Here is a 17,712-nt window from a genome sequence, read left to right on the forward strand (position 1 = left end):
TCTTCGTAATCACTTCTCTTCTGACTTGAAATTCAAATGTATTGTAATTCATATACTTTATATTGGGGAGAATTTGATAATCAGCATTATACTAATAGTTTAAATTATTGTTCTCTTATTTTATCTTCTCATAAAGTAAAAACTAGGGTTATGTGATAATGTTATATGATAATGTGATAATGTTTGATAGAATGGGATTCATAATCAGGTAAACCTGGGTTTGAGCCCCAACTATACCACTTCCTAGTTGCAAGAGAATCTATACTGTTAATTTCTCTAAGTTTTTGTAAGTCTAATATGGGCCTAATAATACTACCCTAATGAGATTGTCATGAGGATTAAATACAGTAATAGACTTGAAATGTTTAGTATGATATCAAACACATAAAAGCCTTTAGCTATATCTTTATACTATTTACATAGTTCATCTTCTAAACAGGTATTTTTTTCTGTTCTGTCTGTTTTTTTGTTTTCTGTATTTGTGTGTGTGCATGTGTATGTTTCCTTTCACAGATGGATACACAACTGATGACATTGAGTTTTACTGGCGTGGCGATGATAATGCAGTAACAGGAGTAACGAAAATTGAACTTCCACAGTTCTCTATTGTAGATTACAAACTTATCACCAAGAAGGTTGTTTTTTCCACAGGTTTGTATCATGGAAAAGTGTTAAGGGAAAATAATCTTCACCATATTTTGTTAAACATGTTCACTTATATTAGAGTTATGTCCCAGGAAAGCACAATGAGTTTAGAAGACAAATCCAATGAAAACCCTCAGTTTCCCATGAAGCCTATTGTTCTACTAGGGACCCATACTATTCTTTTCCAGAAGCCACCCCAGCAGAGCTGAGAGGATCATCTCTGTGTATCTCATTTGCCAGAGAAGCGACTAATTTTTAGAAAGAATACAGGAAGAGGAATAAAGACCTGGCTTAGAGCTGTTCCCCAACATTATAACATTATGCATCTCACAGAATTGACCATAATTCCTTGAATCATTGGGAGAGCCAAGTTGCAGTTCATTCAAGTCTGATCACATGAAATTCTCCAAAGACAATGGGAGGAATTCAGATTTTCTTCAAAGGATAAGAATTTCTTTATACAGTTTTACCTCCTGTGTGAGCTAAAAGCTGTTTCAGGTGTTAAGATTATCCTGAGGCCTTTGCCATCTTCACCCTTCCAGCATGGAGATTTTATATGGTCATACTTGATTTCATCAGCAAAATTTTTGCGTTTTTATAGCAGTAAAGCTGAGGAAAGCAATCATTTGCTAGACACTCATTTAGGCAAAAAATATTAAACCCACAGGGGTATCCTTCTTTATATTTTTCTTATTGAAATAAACCCCACAGGCACAGAAATAACTAATACTGTAATGGCCCTTCTGCTAAGAAGTCAGATACTTTTTGTGCCTACAAACCACTTCAGGCAAAAGCTGTGTGACTTGATAAAAATACAATGCCTTTAACTTTAAAACAACAACAACAAACAGAAACTTTTCCTAAGTTTGAAGTCCGCTGAATTCCTAAAAATCTATGGAAATGAGTTCCCACTTAGAATATTCTTACTATCGTATCGTATTCAGACACTTAGCCTAGCCCTCCAAAAACTAAACAAGGCTTTCTTCCAAACAATGAGAATATCCTCTCCTGGCTACTTATCATGTGAACTTCCTATAAGCTAAGAATGTGCTCTGTTATTTGTCTTGTTTTATTAAAGGGTAATTGCCCAGGTCATCACAATCAAGGAACCCAGATTTAGGAAGCTGATTCTTTAGTTGTATCTCCCACAAATATTGCTCAAAAGCAATGAGTCTTCACCTTTTGGTTGGTAAGGTATACTTTTAGAACTCCAATGGAAGCAATGAAACTATTAAAAAAGATAAGAATGCATATACATGAAAACCTACAAAAACCTGCATTCCCTGAAACATCACCACTGATCACAGACTAAAACTGCAATCTGTGGCTTGAGAAGAGTCTTCTTTTACTATGACCAGAACATGCAGCCTCACTCTCACATAAGATTAAACTTACAGGATGAACTTACTAAGGAACAATTGAAAGAATGAAAAAGAGGACTGTCCCAAATTGTCCTAACAATTACAGAGGAGGGGTATGTTTGATTCACTCTATGAGGCTGAGTAGGGAAGAGCTGGAATTCTTTTAATTACTGGTGAGTACAGGATGCATTCCACACTGAGTAACTCCTGGTAATTAGAAACTCAGGGCTCTCAGATTGCTTTTGCAGAAGTGTCTTTCACCAAGAGCTAAAACTGAATTGAGAGAAGAGGTACTGTTTATGGACTTTAAAGAAAAGTATCCTATAAATATTGATTGATAATGATAATGTTCTAAAATTGCCTTTCTAGGTTCCTATCCCAGGTTATCCCTCAGCTTTAAGCTTAAGAGAAACATTGGCTACTTTATCCTGCAAACGTACATGCCTTCCATCCTGATTACCATCCTCTCCTGGGTCTCCTTCTGGATTAATTACGATGCTTCAGCTGCAAGAGTGGCATTAGGTAGGCCATTTTATTACTGCTTGTGGATTTTGACTCTGTGTGTACATTTCTGTGTTTGCGTGCACGCATTTTCCTTATCCTGAAATTTGTGGTGCATGACACAACTGAACCTCTCACACTGCAAGAGTTTAGCTATGAGACTTTGGGTGATCTGATTCAGCATTAAATCAATTAAACATGAAGTAAAGCTCTTTCATGTCAGTATTAGTTAACCATATAGCTGTTGATAATGAGATTAGTCCCATCAGTTTGATATTTTTATTGAAACATATTTCATGTAGTATTGCTTGCATAATTGTTCAATTTGTATCTGTGCTTCTTTACCTAAGAAGACCTCCCTTCTACATTGTTTTCTTCATGAAAGACAAGATGATGTTGTGTGTAGCAAATGGATAAGCAGAAAGAATTCTAAAGTCTTATTAACATTTCAGAGTAGCATGACTAAGGCAGGAGACAACAAAGTAAGAATATTGAGAAGTAATCTGTGGCATCTCTCATCTTATGCTTTTTTTTCTAACAAACACAAGAGGAGAATAAATTACATTTCATGAACATTTTTGTTATTAACTTAAGATAAAGTAAACTTATAGCCTTTTACACGATCTTGATTATTGTGGATTCTGACTATTCCCTTTAAAATGTGGAATTGTTCACTTTTACCATTAGATCTCAATTAAATCATTACTTTCTTAGAAGAGCCACTCATTTATTATTCAACAAGTAATTGTTAAATACCTAATATATGCTAATTGTACTAAGCACTGGAGATAGTCTTCTGAGTTATACCTAGCAGTAAAAGATATACAATAAATTTAATAACCACATAAATTATACAATGTGGTAAATCTATAGAGGGATATAAAGCAAGGGGGCATGGGTTTGCTAGAAGTTCAGTTTAGAATAATTAGGGCCGACTTCACTCAGAAATTGTCATTGGAACTAAGACTTGAAGATTAAGAGCAATGTGGATAGCTGGGTGATAATATTCCAGATGACTGCAAAGGCCCTGGGTAGGAACAAACCAACAGTGTCAGCAGGAGGCTAATGAGGCCAAGTGAGTTCAGGGGAAGTAGCAAAGATAATGTTAGGGAAAGAGGCCTAAAAGATCACAAAAGGGCTATTACAAAGGGATGGTAGGCCACCACAAAGGCTTTGCTTTTATTTTGAATGAAATAGCCATTGACTAAGCATAAATGTGGCATGATTTGATTTCTGTTTTAAAGGGATCACTTCGGCTACTGGGTTAAGATTAAATTATGTGGCTCAAGGATGGGAGGAAGGAGAAGGAATGACCTCTCAGGCTGAGTCAAGCACCTGTGATATATAAACTTGCAGTACCATAGACCTCCCCTGTGTGTAGACTAACCACAGTTATAACTTATGTTTTCTTAGTTGTGTGATGTCCTTTTCCCCTTCAGCAATGAAAGATCCATGGAGGAAAGGTCCGTATCTAGTTCTATATCTGCAGTGTCTTGCATGAGGAATGGTGCTCAGTAAACATTTGCTGAATGAAAGAATGAATAAAATTTGCAAATATCCCATTTTTCCAAAGTTGAAACATGTCTTTTTTTGTATCTATTACAGAAAAATAAATAATATATTAACTTTTTAGAAGACATTTTTAAAATGTCTTTATGTGAGCAATTTATTACTAGGTTCAGAAATACTTTAAAATGAGATTTAGATAAATAGTAAAATCAGCAATGTCAGTTTTATCATATACATGTGATACAGGATCATCCATAGTTGAAATGATGAAGGGAAAATTGAAACTGGAAAATGTCTCAAAATGACAGCTATAAAGAGGACATGAGAAATGTAAGATACCTGTATCTAAAGCAAGACCAAGGTTTTATGGGCGTGCTCAGAATCAAATGCTCAGATTTATTTTTTCTGTAGCTGTTTCTTGGTGGAGTATAAAAACAAAATAAAAACTATGACATTATTACTACTAGTGAGATAAAATTAAATCAGAAAACTGTGTCCCCCCAATCCCCCCAAAATCATAGGAATGAAATTTAACTTTCAGGATGTGTTATTGGATAGTGTTTAAGGGCCTGGATTCCTGAGTCAGAAAGATTCTCATTCCAATGGCAACTCTACAACTTTCCATCTGTGTGATCTTGACCTCTGAGCTTTGTCTATTTTCACATCACTATTTTGCTACAAAGCTGGACTTTATCATACTCAGGACTATGGACTTTCAGTGCATTTACCTTCCGATTACAGCTTAGAGGAAAACTACTTCCCACTGTCAGAGATACCAACTCAACAGGACGAACAATTACAGCCTGACCCAGTGTCACGTTTTCTATAAGGAGTCCTAGAATGCATCTGTGTTATTTATCTGGGCGTTATGTGCCTGACTGTCTGATCCACATACATGAGGGCTATGATTCCTGCTTCTCTGTTACCCTCCACTTCTAATTCCCAAATGTTTATAATCATTTATTGATATTGCCTGTATAATGTATTCTTTAATTTCAGTACCCTTGCTGTTATTTTAATTGACTTCACTTCCATCATTCAGTTGGATTACTCTGAAAACCTCTTAACTGGCATTCTTTACTCCTGCCATGCCTGCTTCTCCCCATCCTCCACACTGTCACCACAGTGATTGTTCTAAATGCAAATTGCCCCCTGGCTTGAAGCTGGCCCCTACTCCACATTGCCTTTAAGTTCAAACTCCCCCATTAGGCTCTCTGCATGGCCCTTAACCTCCACTCTTCTCATGATTCTTCCCATCCTGTCCTGCAATGTACCCACAATGATTTTCCCAAGATCATAGTAATAGGCTGTGTACTCTCCCCCAAATCCAACCTTGATATAAAAGCTCTCTCCACCAGCAGTCCCAATAAGTCAAACATGACTTTTGACTCCCAGTTCTGGGTTGCCTGGGTGACTTTCACTCATTCTTCAGAAATCAGCTCAAAAGTCTCTCTTTCCTAACCTCATCCCTGCCACATCAGAAAGTTGACCTAGATTCCTCTCCATATTCTGAACTCTTACCTTACACATGCACCCATCATAGCATTTAATTCACATTTTAACCCCGCACTAGATATATAACTATAAATACAAAAATTTAATTAAAAGAAGGGATCAAAACATTCAGTGATCACTGTAAGTTAATTTGTACCTATCTCCATACCCTATCCTAGGGCTGGCATGCAATAATAAGGGCCCAATAAATAGATTGTGGCATATATGAATAAGAAAATGAATATAGATCACCTTTCCAGCTATTACGAAAGAAGAAAAGAGATAGGAATATTATTACTCTAACTCTCTCATTTTTTTTCAGGAATCACAACTGTCCTCACAATGACCACAATCAACACCCACCTCCGGGAAACTCTCCCTAAAATCCCCTATGTGAAAGCCATTGACATGTACCTGATGGGGTGCTTTGTCTTCGTTTTCATGGCGCTTCTGGAATATGCCCTAGTCAACTACATCTTCTTTGGGAGGGGGCCCCAACGCCAAAAGAAAGCAGCTGAGAAGGCTGCCAGTGCCAACAATGAGAAGATGCGCCTGGATGTCAACAAGGTAAATTCAGAGGGCAAGCCCTCCTTGCTTCTTAAACTCACGGAAGAATGCTAGCAATATAGGTTGATGACCTTGTTGAGCAAATGAGGAAACCAAGCCCAGGGAAGAGAATGGGTAATTTTCCCCAAAGCACACAAACAATTAATGATGGAAGCACAATTAGGGACCAAACTCATGACACAAGATTGGGATGCCCTTTCCATTAACAAGAGGAGTGCCCAAACATGAGAAGACCTTTATGATGCTTTTTCACATATGAGTATAGTAACTAAATTATTTATGCATTCTTTAAATTTATTCACCTAATTTATTTAAAAAGGAAATTTAATGTTGCTTCAGTCAGTATTACTTGCTGGACAATAGCTTTACAAATATATAAGTAACAAATTTAAAAAACTGTATCATTAAGTTCTAGTTTATAGTAGATGAAGTCTCTGGCCCTGAAATCTGCATTGTCTTTGACTTAAAGGAAAGATAAGCAAGTATAGAGATGTGTTACAGACCTACCAAGCAACAAACTGAGACTTTTTCTTTGAAGCAATCAGAAGAATGTAAGAGTAAGGGGGAAAAGACAAATAATTTTCTCCTTAAATGAAAATGCCTTGCACATATACCACTTATCATTGCAGCATTTGACTATATGAGGCCACCATCTTGCTTAAGTCAGACATGGTCAAAGAATTCCCACAAAACTGTAAACCCTGTTTATTTGTTAAGTCAGTAGTTTTCAATCATGGGTGCCAATGGAATGACCTGCACAGATTAAAAAAAATACTGAAGCCTTGTTCTCTTCCCCGGGAAATCTGATTTGATTTTCTTGGAGAAAGCATGGGCAACATAATTTTTAAAAGTTCCCCAGGTTATTCTAATCTGCATCCAAATTTGAGAATCACCACTTTAAGGTTTTTGATGGTAGTCCCAGTAGAGCCAGCTCTCTTTACTCTCAATATTAAACTTCACCTGGCTTCCTGTTATAGCACTTTCTGCACTAACATAATACTTGTATATGTATTTTCCCAGAGGCCACATTTAGACCTTTAGCAATAGCCAAAGAAAAGTCTTATTTTCATATCTGCCCTAAATACTGTTTATAAAGTAGTGTCTAATATTGGACCAATAAATTAGTTCATCATGATGGGACTAGGAAAACATTAATCAATCCTCTTAAACCATTTGGAATTATTAATTATAACAAAAGCTGATTATTTCCTTGATGTTTTGGTATTTCTAACTTCAAATTAATTCCAAGGATAGCAAAGCATAAATAATCTCTGCCATTGAGTTGTATTTGGAGCAAACCATATGGAAGCTTCTAACTCAGTAATGTTTTTCACATATCCATAGGTCTAATGTTTGGTTTTAGACTCTTCTCTAATCCAAGGCACTTCTTGCTTAGAAGATGATATTTGCAACAATGCAAATTTTAAGTATGGCCCTTGGAAACCAAAAAACCATAAGGGTCTAGGAAATTGTCAAATTCTTTGGCACACCCAAGGTTTTACTTATTGGAATCTGCCAATAGATTCCAATTTACCATTATGGTTCTCGCAGGCTGTCAAATGAAAGAGTATTTTCTAAACCTATTTTCTGATTTTCCTGACATAGTAGTCTTAGAGACGAAAAGAGAATAAATAAATAAATAAATAAATAAATAAATAAACAAACAAACAAACAAATAATGCTATCTCATAGGACTTCAAATGAGTCTAAATCAATTGCATAATGCAAGGCTGACTTAATAACATCTGATCTCTTCACTTTCATCTACCCTATTTTTTATACCAATTTGCATTTAAATGATAAAGTTAAGACCTAGAGAGAGGAGATTTTATACAAACTGAACCTGCAGAGCTTCAGATAGTTCTAAAATGGAAATAGAGAAAAGTTCACTAGGCAGTTACCCCATAGCGGTGAAAAGCCTATCCTCTTGGCTGAAGGTAGACCCTACAGTTCAAGTGATGGAATAATGAGAGAACAAAAAAGATACCAGAGATTATTTAGTATTTTTCAATGGTTCTCAAAACAGGGGCATTTTCTTCTCCCAGAGGGCATTAGGCATTGTCTGGAGACATCTTTCATTGTAAAAACTAAGGGATGAGGTTTCCTACTGGTATCTAGTATGTAGAGGCCCAGGTTGCTGCTACACATTTGGAAGTGCTCAGGATAGCTTCCCGGTAACTTCATGTTTTCAAACATGAGAAACTGAGGTACTGAAAAAATAATATCCTTGTCGTCTAAATATTCTTTAGCAAAGTTGTTTCTCCATTTTCTTTGAGCAGCATGTGTAAGAATCAAGACATCATAAGTCATGATTTAGAACAATGGTTCTGAACAAATATTTTAGAGTCTTTCAAGTTCAGTATTTACCTTCCCATTTAACAACTGTGTGACAGTAGACAAAAAATTTAGCCTCTCTGGCCCTTTAGTTTTCTCATCTGTGAAACAGGGTTAATTCCTCTCTTGTAAAGTTATTCATGAACATAATTGTGATAATGTGGAAATAGGGTAATATAGTCCTCAATACATGGTAAGCACTCAGTAAGTGATAAATATTAATAAAATATTAAAATATAATAAGTGGTAGGCATTATCACTTTTTAAAATAAAATTTGCAGTCCCCATACTTATTGGTGATGCTAGCGTGTGTTTTCTACATGCTCTACCATGTGGAATGCAGTAGCATCCCTAAAGCAGTGTATTGTTTAGACAGGAATGTTTTATGTTAGAAGTTTTAAAGTTAAATGAAGAAAATCATTTTTCAAAGGGTATTAGCTGTAAAATCTATAGCAAATCAACTGCATCAAACTTTATTAATTATTTCTTACAGCAGAAAACCTACAACCCATTTTGATTAGATTAAAACAAAACGCTGACCATCAAACTTTCCAGACTCCCACTGTTTCTTTGTTCACCCGGCATGAAAGGTTAGAGGAGGTCCATATTGCTCCTGATTATGCGGTGCTGTCTTTTGTGCCAGCATCATGAATAATACCACTCCATTTCTTATCAAGAATGTCCCTTCTTTTCAACTGTAATTCTATAGTTATTTTTTTTTCCAAGATCAAGCACTTATAATCAGCTAAGCATTGTTGGCTGCTCTGGGAAAATCAGGAGTAGGATTAAATTTTTCACCTTCCTTTGGTGATTTCCTAAAGATGGAAGGAGTGTGTCAGATTATCTAAAGTGATTTTGAACTGTGCTCTGTCCTGAGGTCAGGGAGGGTTGAAAACGGGAAGCCTGCCCAGGTGGGAGCCCAGTGTTGATTCAGCAGATGCTGCCGCATTTTTTTCAGCCTCTTTTTTGTATTAGCTTTTCTTAAGTTTTTGTTTTAATAAGTGAATTTGCAGCTCTTAAAATAATTCCCATCCTGTCATTTCACTGATGTAAAAGCCTATGTGCCTAAAGGAGGTGAAATAGCCAAGGTCACATAGCAAGCTTTTAAAAGTTATGATCTGGATTTTTCTGTCCTTCTCCAGTGTACATACAAGTGTGCTGGCAAATTAAAAAAAAAAAAAAAACATGAAAAACAAACAAAAACTGAAAAGCTAATTCCATGTTAGTTTATGTATTCCAACTCAGTTGATTTCACCTGAAAAATCCCAGCTACCTGCACATGAAAGTTTATAAGCAAGTGTCACTTTCACCGTTGTCTTCATGTGACAAGTTAAGTAGTAAAGTAATAAGATTTTAAAAATAAACTTTAAACCAACATGAGGTCTATGGAATATTTTTCCCAAGTGTCCTTTTGAGAAGTTTAAACATGATCTTTATTCTAATGCTAGGAGAGTCTTTCCAATTTTCCCTTGCATTCTTCTAGTTTGTGTGTGTGTGTGTGTGTGTGTGTGTGTGTCTCCTAATGGAATTTGCTTTTGATTGATTTCACCCACTGTTCTTGCCTATAGCTTCAAGTTTCAACTCCCCTTACTTTTCTTTTAAGCTTTATATTGTTTCCTTGTTTATTTTTCTGCCAAATACTAAGAACATGCATATTTGAGAATCAAGTTATTCTTGCCTTTTTACCACCATGGTACTTGCACATATCAAATGCACCTGCAGCCAACAGTTTTCTAACTAAAGCTGCACCACAGAGATCTCCATTTAAGGGTGTTCTTTATTCTGCATTCATGGGTGCTGTGACTCTTTGTGTTGTCTTTATCCATTGTGTGTAATCTTTTCTAATGTAAAGCCATTAAGATATTTTCAATCAATTTATTTCTACTGCTTGGAATTTGATGCTTTTCAAACATTTTTTAAAAACTTACTCAAATTCCCATTCTCTGTTAGCCTTTATCTAAAGGATTTCTAAAGGCCAGTAGCATTTATCTATATCCAATTTACTTTAACCATCAGGCCTAATCTAGTAGCATCAATCGACTTAATTAGCACATTCTCTACTTTGTCTTCCAGATTTTTTATAAAGATATTAAACAAAATGGGACCCAATATCGATCCTTGTGGGACCCTACTGGAAACCTCTCCCCAACTAGACGGACTACCAATTACGATTTCTCTCTGTATACGGTTAGATAGCCAGTTTTTAATCCATTTATTTGTATTTCTGTTGGGGCCAATTTGTTTAGCTGTTCCCTTAAAAAATGTGTGGGGTCTTTGCAGATAACCTATGAACATGTATCCACAGAGTCTTGGGGATAAGTTAAAACTTTTTCAGGAGACCTTACTGGGACTTTCCTAGGTTTGCTTTCTCAGTATAGCTTTGGTGAACCTAAGCTTCAGCGTTTCGCTCAGGAATTATTGCTGTGTTAGGGAAAGAAATTAAATGGATTGTATTTTGAGAATCCTTTTCATTTGTACTGAGAGGACAAGAGTGTCATTATTTCTTAGTTTTGTTGTTGTGTTTGCTTTTTTCAGACTCTTTGGATTGAATAGGTGAATTAAACATTTCTTTTGTTGGTTGGCTGAGGATTCAGAAATTTTGTCTACATTACTAACTTGTGTCTAAGAATGTTGTGCTTGCATCAAGTCCTTGTTGATTTCTTGTTACTTATTTTACAGATAGGTATTGTATTGGCAGGCTCATCATTATTATAATGATAGATAAAAGCCAATAATTGACATTGTTGTTTACCAAAACTCTTGACTTAAATGAACTCTAAAGAAAGCCTGTTTTTGACTCATAGTTTCTGAATCCTCATGTGTTGGTGATCTTAATTGGCAAGTTGTCATTCATATTGCCCTCCAAATTGGAGGAGGAAAATGATAATTGTCACCATTCCACCCTATCATCTACTACTTGTTCAACTCCAGTGTTTAGCAAATGATATTGGATATTTGTGAATCTTTTCTATGAGGACTTGATGCCAGAAATGCTTCCATTGTTATATTTTCTAAGTATCAGGCTATCCCTTAATTTTGTGGCTTTGACTCCAGAATCTTTAATACATCATGTTGTTGCCATTGGGCTGGGGACAGAATGGATAAACTACTGAATTGCTCCTTTGTGCTGGTATTTTGTCACTTTTTGACCTCATTACTTGTGTTATATAGTAACAAAGTCTAGTAAATAGTAATAATTAAATTATGGAAGAGATGTTTGAAATTTTGTTAATCACTCTTTTTTGTTCCAATCCCCTAAACATTCCATCACCTACTATGTCTGTGCTCTCAGACTATCTCATTTATGTTGTTGCTGCTGTCCTTATTTTTTAACTTTAGTTACGCTTGTTGAAATTAAAGTAGACTGATTTGATTGGGCATTATTCTGGGTCAATTGTTAATTATGTAGAAGAAAACATGTATGAAAGTTGGATTTATGATGAAAATGATTGAAGAAGGCTGTATTTCTGAAAACCAAAATCAAACACACTACATGATTATTGTAAAGACTGAGTAAAACCACATGAAAATTCAGGATATCCTCAAATGATGAGGATATTTTTGAAAATTTGCTCATTGGTGCATTAAATTGTGCAGTTGATGGTTTGGAAGAGTTAATACTCTCTTATCCCATGATTTGAACACTAATTTGTTAAGACCTCTTCCTCTATCTCATAAAGTATCATATTAACAAAAATGTTCAATGAAAAATGAATTTTATACATTGAAATATGAAGTCTAACGTCTTTTGTTTTTATACTTTTCTATGTTGAGTATGTCTTTATGCTGTCCTTTGAGTCCTCTTTTAAGTTCACACTATGAAATAAGGTCTAGTATTTGAAAGTTCAAATAACGAGCTTTCTAGGAAGCTTGCAACCTGTAAGAGCATCAAGATATATGTCACAATTGCAAAAGGTACTGGGAAGATTAGTGGATTTTATAGTTATATGAACTGGGTTCATATTCCAGCATTGTCATTTATAAGCTGTGTGACATTAGACATGTTTAACCTTTCCAAGCTTTAATTCCTCAACTGAAAACTAAAAATACTAATTTCTGTCTTGTAGAACTGCTGAGAAGAATAAGTGAGATAATTATACTAACGGCCTTGTGTAGTACCACGCAAAGGACATTCAAATAATAGTTGTAATTATTCTGGAGATGGTGGCAGGGATTGTGCATCTTTCTCAGATTTTATTTAGTTGTATAACTTTTTTTCTGATTACAAAACAAATTCATGGTCATTCCTAAAATTACACAAAAGGTAGTGAAAATCACCTGCACACTCCCACACAGACATAATCACTATCAACTATGCCTTTTATTCACATTTAATGACATATTTTATATAAAAATCATATTCTACTCTTCTGTATACAGTTATTTCCTACTTACCCTTTCATGTCTTTTAGTATAAGTATACACCATTTCTAATTGCTATAAGATATGTAATTGAATATGTGTGCCATAATTTATTTAACATATATTCAATGAGCATCTATTGTTTGATGTTTGCATTGTTTCTAAGTGATTTTCCATTATAAACAACTATAAAATAAACATCACATTGCCGACAAGTTTACACACCATTGTTCCTGATATATTTCTTAAAATGGATTTGCTAGGTTCAAAGTTATATGACTCTAAAGTGGTGATATATATTGTTAGGTTGTTCACTAGAAAGGTTCTATGATAGTTTACATACCTAATAGCTATCTGAGAGTGTGGTAGTACACACACATACGTACAAACACATACACACAGTGTATATGCACACAATTACCTTGCACTCCCACAAATGAGGAAGAAACAGAAAACATGTTTAACTTGGTCCAGTTGTGATAAGTGCTGGAGAAGACGAGAGAGAGAAGAATCCAAAATCCTGTGTGTAGTCTCTATCCTCTCTTTCCAAAAGCTGTCGATAATAAAATGGCAATAGAAAAATAAAATAAAAACTATCAACACCCAGCTCAAACTGAGGCTCTGCAAAGATGCAGAGATGCATAAGCAGGTCCAGTAATTAGTGCAAGCAGAATCGAAAGAAATCTACCTAAATTATAAGTGAACATATGGGAAAACCCAGTAGCAATGTCTCCATCAAGATGAAGCATCTGAACAAAGAAACAGCGTGACAGCTATGCGAGACAACTACCACATGGGGAAGGCAAGGAGAAGACCTCAACCTGCAAAGACAGATAATGACTCTTATATATACATTTTTTTTTTTTTTTTGAGACGGAGTCTTGCTCTTTCGCCCAGGCCAGAGTGCAGTGGCACGATCTCAGCTCACTGCAAGCTCCACCTCCCGGGTTCACGCCATTCTCCTGCCTCAGGCTCCCGAGTAGCTGGGACTACAGGCGCCTGCCACCACGCCCAGCTAATTTTTCATATTTTTAGTGGAGACGGGGTTTCACCGTGTTAGCCAGGATGGTCTCGATCTCCTGACCTCGTGATCCGCCCGCCTTGGCCTCCCAAAGTGCTGGGATTACAGGCGTGAGCCACCGCATCTGGCCATGACTCTTATATTTTTAAAAAAAGTGTATTTTGGCTGGGCGCAGTGGCTCACGCCTATAATCCCAGCACTTTGGGAGGCTGAAGCGGGTGGATCACTTGAGGTCAGGAGTTCTAGACCAGCCTGGCCAACATGGTGAAACCCTGTCTCTGCTAAAAATACAAAAAATTAGCTGGGTGTGGTGGCGGGTGCCTATAATCCCAGCTACTAGGGAGGCTGAGGCAGGAGAATGCTTGAACCCGGGGGGTGGAGGTTGCAGTGAGCTGAGATCGCACCACTGCACTCCAGCCTGGAAGACAGAGCAAGACTCTGTCTCGAAAAAAAAAAAAAAAGTATATTTCAAGATACTAAAAATGTATTTAAAAGTACTTAAAAAGTATATTTCAAGATAAATTAAAACTTCCTGTAACAACATATTTTCTCACCAAAATTGAAAGAATATGTGAAACCAAAAATCAAAAATAAAATAATAAACAAGAAGAGATTAAAAGAGGAAAAATGAAGGCAAAGCAATCCTTATAGAAACTAACAAATCAATCTAAAACAGTAAGAAAGATAATCAATTTGGCCAAAAAATCAAGGCAGGCTGTAGTAAATCATGCCAAATGCAGAGGAAAAAGTTGTATAGATAAAAATCTCTTAGAGGAAGCATAATAAATATACAGAACAGGTACTGTGGATTAACCGTGCAGAACCTTAATGTTAGTAAAGAATGGAAAAAATGGAATAGAAAAAAATATTTAAGTCTAATGTCAGAATCTTATTATAAAAATGCTGATAATAATAAACACTTCTTCACCAGGCACAGTGATTCACACCTGTGATCCCAGCACTTTGGGAGACTGAGGCAGGCAGATCACTTGATCCCAGGAGTTCAAGACCAGCCTGGGCAACATAGTAAAATACCGTCTCTAGAAAAAGTACAAAAATTTTCTGGGTATGGTGGCACATGCCTGTAGTACCAGCTACAAGGGAGGCAGAGACAGTAGAATTGTTTGAGCCTTGAAGGTGGAGGTTGCAGTGGGCCAAGATTGCACCATTGCTCTCCAGCCTGGGTGAAAGAGGGAGACTCTATCTTAAAATAATAATAATATAACATAATAAACCTTTCTTGAATACCTACTATGTACTTAGACAATTTACATATATTACATCAGTCTTTATTGTTACCCCATATTGTTATCATTATATTCTTATGAGTAGTGAGCTAAGACCCGGAGAACATGATTAACTTTCTTAATGTTAGAGAACTAAGCAGTGGTTGAACAGAAAATATGACTACAGAAGCTACATACTTAACTACTATGCTGTATATTCTGTATTTGTACATATATGTAATGAAAGTAATTAATCCCACTAATTACCAGGTTGTTCCCTGGAAAAGTTTTGCTGTACCTATTAGTACCATTTGAAATTAATTAATAATCACATTAATTTATTTATTTACAGGTATGTATAACAAGTTTAAAAGGATGTAATGGGTTCCAAGGTTAAAAATTATACAGCCTATTTAACTACTTATTATATTCCTCTGAAATTACTAAACTTCCAGTAAGAAAAAGTGAATGACATACAAGGGAGAAAAAAAAGTTAGGTTTCAATATACTCCACAGCAATGTTAAATATTGTTAGACAATGGAAAATTTCTTATAAGTTTCTGAGAGGGAGAAAGTATAACCTAAGTTATTACTATTGACACATAATGACAAATGAAAGATACTTTATCCTCAATTTGCAAGGTATTAAGGAATAGCATCCATGAGTCCTTATTTGTGGGAAAGAATATTGTAATATAACAATCTAGCCTCCGGTAAAAGGTAGTCAAAATTAGGAACTTTGGAACGGGAAAGACCGGTGTGCTGGCATTTAGAACTAAAGATAACATGTAGAACTAAAGCTATTCATGCCCAGGAGTTAAGGTTTCCAAATAAAACAGAGTTGAAATGTTTTAAAAAGCTAGACACTAAATATGTGTAAAACAGTGAAACAGGAAAATAATCTTATAATGTAAATTAAAATTATGCAGTGGTATTTTTGAGGAGAGAGAAGATGTTTGTTTGCTAATTTGTGACAAGAACTTAGTATTTACTCTTTTTAGAGTTTATGAATCCAGAAGTTAAATAATAAAATTAGCATAGATAACATAGATCACCATTATGACAGTGTTTCTCAAGGGATCTATCATAGATTGCCAACATGAGAGTCACTTGGGACATCTGCTTAAAAGTAGATTCTACCTGAGACAGTATAGATCAAAATCTTTAGTGGGGAAAGCTTAGTAATCTACATTTTTCTATGCCCCAGGTTTTTGTGGTATACACTACAGCATGACAGCCTGAGGACCATTATAGTAGAAGATGTAAAAACTGATAATAAATCTTACAAAAACCCTTCGTAACCTGAAGGAAACGAAGAAAGATACAGATGATGTAGCTAAATCTTGATGTCAGAAATAGAGATAAGAATGACTGGAAAGCTAATTTAGAGCATAAATTCAGATGACAAAATTAAGGCCAAGTTTCTCTGTGTAGAGCATATATCAACTCATCTCTGGAAAGAATAAGATTCTCAGACTGAATCTAGCAACCAACCCAACAAAATGCTTTTTAATAGAGATATTTTTAAAGTTATTAGAAAATGTTCCAAATAAAGTCATGGGAAAAAAGGAAATGAGGCAATTACAAATCTGAAGAAAGCTGAGAATTGATCATTATTGCCATATAAAGATGAACTTAAAATAAAAGTATCACAACCAAGAGATAGTTTTAATAATCATAATTACTATCCCAAATAAAGATATAATCATTATAAATCATATAATTCAAATCAAAATAGCACCCAAATAAATTGAAGTGATAGGAAATCAAAGGAGGAGATGACAGAAACGTTAAGTGGTGTAATTATAAATTTTACTATTTGTATAAACTCTTTTATGTACAAGTCACGTGTCAAAGAGACAATAAAAATTAAATTGAAGAACATTTAGAAAATAATATTAATTTTAAATACTACATAATTAATCATCAGTTGTGTGGTTAAATTAGTTAACAGTGAGATGGCCATAGCTTAAAACATCTTTCTGGCAAGTAATTTTAAAAACTGAATTAAACATACAATTTAAGAAGTTAGAAAAAGTTCAGCAACAAAATACCTAAATAAAGCAGAAGGAATAATCAAGATCAATTATAAATTAACAAATTAGAAAATCAGAATAAAATAACCCACAAGTAAAATAAAGACATAATCGATAAAGGAAAAGGCTATTAAGGAAACAAAGAGGAAGACAATATGAATATACCAAGGCAGTAATTTTTAAAAGCATAATAATTAAACATTAAGGTGAAATTAAAAGAAAACTATGCAAAGATCTTAGAAAATGTGAATATATAATTCATGACATCCTTAGAAAATATGAGTTAGAAAAAAATTAGCCTAGATGAAATAGAAAAGAAAAACAGACCAATTAACTAAGATGAACTTAACAAAATTGACAGAAAAATATAACTCCCACTCAAAAAGAGCATCTAGCCCCTAAGATTTCAACAATGAATTCTATCAGACATGAAAATTCAAATACCTCTAGTAGTGTTTAAACTCTTGTAAATAATAGCAAAGAGAAGGAAAAACTTCCAAATGATTTAGATGGTCACATAACATAAATAAGGTACAAAACTGTATTTCAAAAACAGAAGTATGTGAAGGAAACAATGGACCCACTTCACTGGTGAACATTAGTGGGGAAAATTTTTTGAAATTAACTTTTCAACTGAAATACAGAAAATACAGAAA

At 35.1% G+C, this 17,712-nt stretch overlaps 1 protein-coding gene across 2 annotated transcripts in view; it reads left to right on the top strand.

Annotated features, from left to right (window-relative positions):
* The window catches only part of GABRB2 (gamma-aminobutyric acid type A receptor subunit beta2), a 262,315-nt gene that overhangs the window by 213,982 nt on the left and 30,621 nt on the right, over positions 1-17,712 (top strand). Inside the window, exons 7-10 of one of the 2 annotated variants that reach the window (XM_055285373.2) lie at positions 514-651; positions 2,376-2,528; positions 5,833-6,077; positions 10,485-10,598. In XM_055285373.2, the coding sequence (XP_055141348.1) occupies positions 514-651; positions 2,376-2,528; positions 5,833-6,077; positions 10,485-10,598 (650 nt within the window). The remainder of the gene's footprint in view (positions 1-513; positions 652-2,375; positions 2,529-5,832; positions 6,078-10,484; positions 10,599-17,712) is intronic. The other variant, XM_055285374.2, reaches the window with a different exon arrangement.

The sequence above is a fragment of the Symphalangus syndactylus genome, chromosome 7 (assembly GCF_028878055.3).
Source record: "Symphalangus syndactylus isolate Jambi chromosome 7, NHGRI_mSymSyn1-v2.1_pri, whole genome shotgun sequence".
In the NCBI taxonomy this organism is placed as follows: domain Eukaryota; kingdom Metazoa; phylum Chordata; class Mammalia; order Primates; family Hylobatidae; genus Symphalangus; species Symphalangus syndactylus.